The 1,446-nt window shown below is 34.5% G+C and overlaps 1 protein-coding gene across 1 annotated transcript in view; it reads left to right on the plus strand.

The window, feature by feature from the left end:
* Positions 1 to 1,082, plus strand: part of LOC107610535 (ervatamin-B-like) — a 1,964-nt gene extending 882 nt beyond the window's left edge. Inside the window, exon 2 of the mRNA XM_016312581.2 lies at positions 131 to 1,082. Within this exon, the coding sequence (XP_016168067.1) occupies positions 131 to 723 (593 nt within the window). The 3' untranslated portion in view covers positions 724 to 1,082. The remainder of the gene's footprint in view (positions 1 to 130) is intronic.

The following is a 1,446-nucleotide window of genomic DNA, read 5'->3' on the forward strand; positions in this document are numbered from 1 at the left end:
CTTATTCATTGGCAAAATATTATAAATTATAATGACATAATCAGTCTAATATTAAATATAATATTCTAAATATATTTTAAATATCTAAATTTATGTGCAATTTTAATTTCTTTGGTGTATGTAAAACTAGGTAGCTGTTGGGCATTTTCGGCGGTGGCTGCGGTGGAGGGCATCCACGCGATAACCACCGGACAGCTGGTGTCACTTTCCGAGCAACAAGTGGTGAGTTGTGACATACACGGTAGGGACGAGGGATGTAACGGCGGTTACATGGAAGGTGCATTTCAATACATTTGGAAAAACGGCGGAATCAACAGCGACGCAAACTACCCTTACAACGCAACAGACGCTACATGCAACGCAACAGCAGAAGCCTTCGACGTTGCTCAAATCAAAGGCTATGAGATGGTTCCAGCAAACAATGAGAGTGAGGTTGTGAAGGCATTGGCTCACCAACCTTTGGCGGTTGCAATTCAAGCAAGTTCCTTACATTTTCAGTTTTATTCCGGTGGTATTTTTGACGAAACATGTGGGTATGAGCTTGATCATGGTGTTACGGCCGTTGGTTATGGTACAAATGAAACCGGTACTGATTATTGGATTGTTAAAAACTCATGGGGTACTGAATGGGGCGAGGGAGGATACATAAGGATGAAAAGAGGCATAGGTGCTGGTCTTGGTTTATGTGGAATTGCCATGGATGCTTCTTATCCTACTGCATAACTGTTTTCGGTGAATTAAAGTAATATTTTGCTAACCAGTAGCAAAATCTTGATAATAATTTACGAAAAATAGTTTTGTATAATAATTTATCAGTCTTTTTTTTATAATGGAGACATGAACTATTTTTAAGAAATTGTCTAGTATGTAAGTTTCTATATATCATGTTGGTTGTTTTGTTTAAAACACAACTTTAATTTACAACTTAAAAGGGTTCGTTGTAAAGTGGTGAATAAGTTAACAGTTAACTTCTATCATACTTGTACTAATAAGATGTCGCAAACTAATGAAAGTTTGTCAGATTAGTGTTTAATTTGTTTGAGGTTTCAGTTTTATAGATTGATTACAAATCGAGTGTGAATGATAGAATAATCAATGTATAACAGAAATAAGTCCTCTAGTCAAGTTGTACAATGAAAGCTTTAATTTAGTCCTTTAGCTTTACTACTATCAGCCTTCCATGCATCTTTATCTTCTGGAGTGGCTGCATGCCTGAAATCTTTAAATAATAAAAATAAAATGAAATAAAACCTCCCCTTTCGTGCAAAGAGTAGTGGCCTCGTGTGCCAGGAATGAAAAAAGTGATAAAATACGATTGTTAATTAAATACACTACAACCTAATTTAATGCTACTAATTAAATTTACTCTTTTAATTCTATTAATTCACATTGTTTACACATTATTTAAAAATTTTGTTAGTTACCTATACTTTTTCAAAAAAAAAA

The sequence above is a fragment of the Arachis ipaensis genome, chromosome B08, assembly GCF_000816755.2.
Source record: "Arachis ipaensis cultivar K30076 chromosome B08, Araip1.1, whole genome shotgun sequence".
Lineage (NCBI taxonomy): Eukaryota > Viridiplantae > Streptophyta > Magnoliopsida > Fabales > Fabaceae > Arachis > Arachis ipaensis.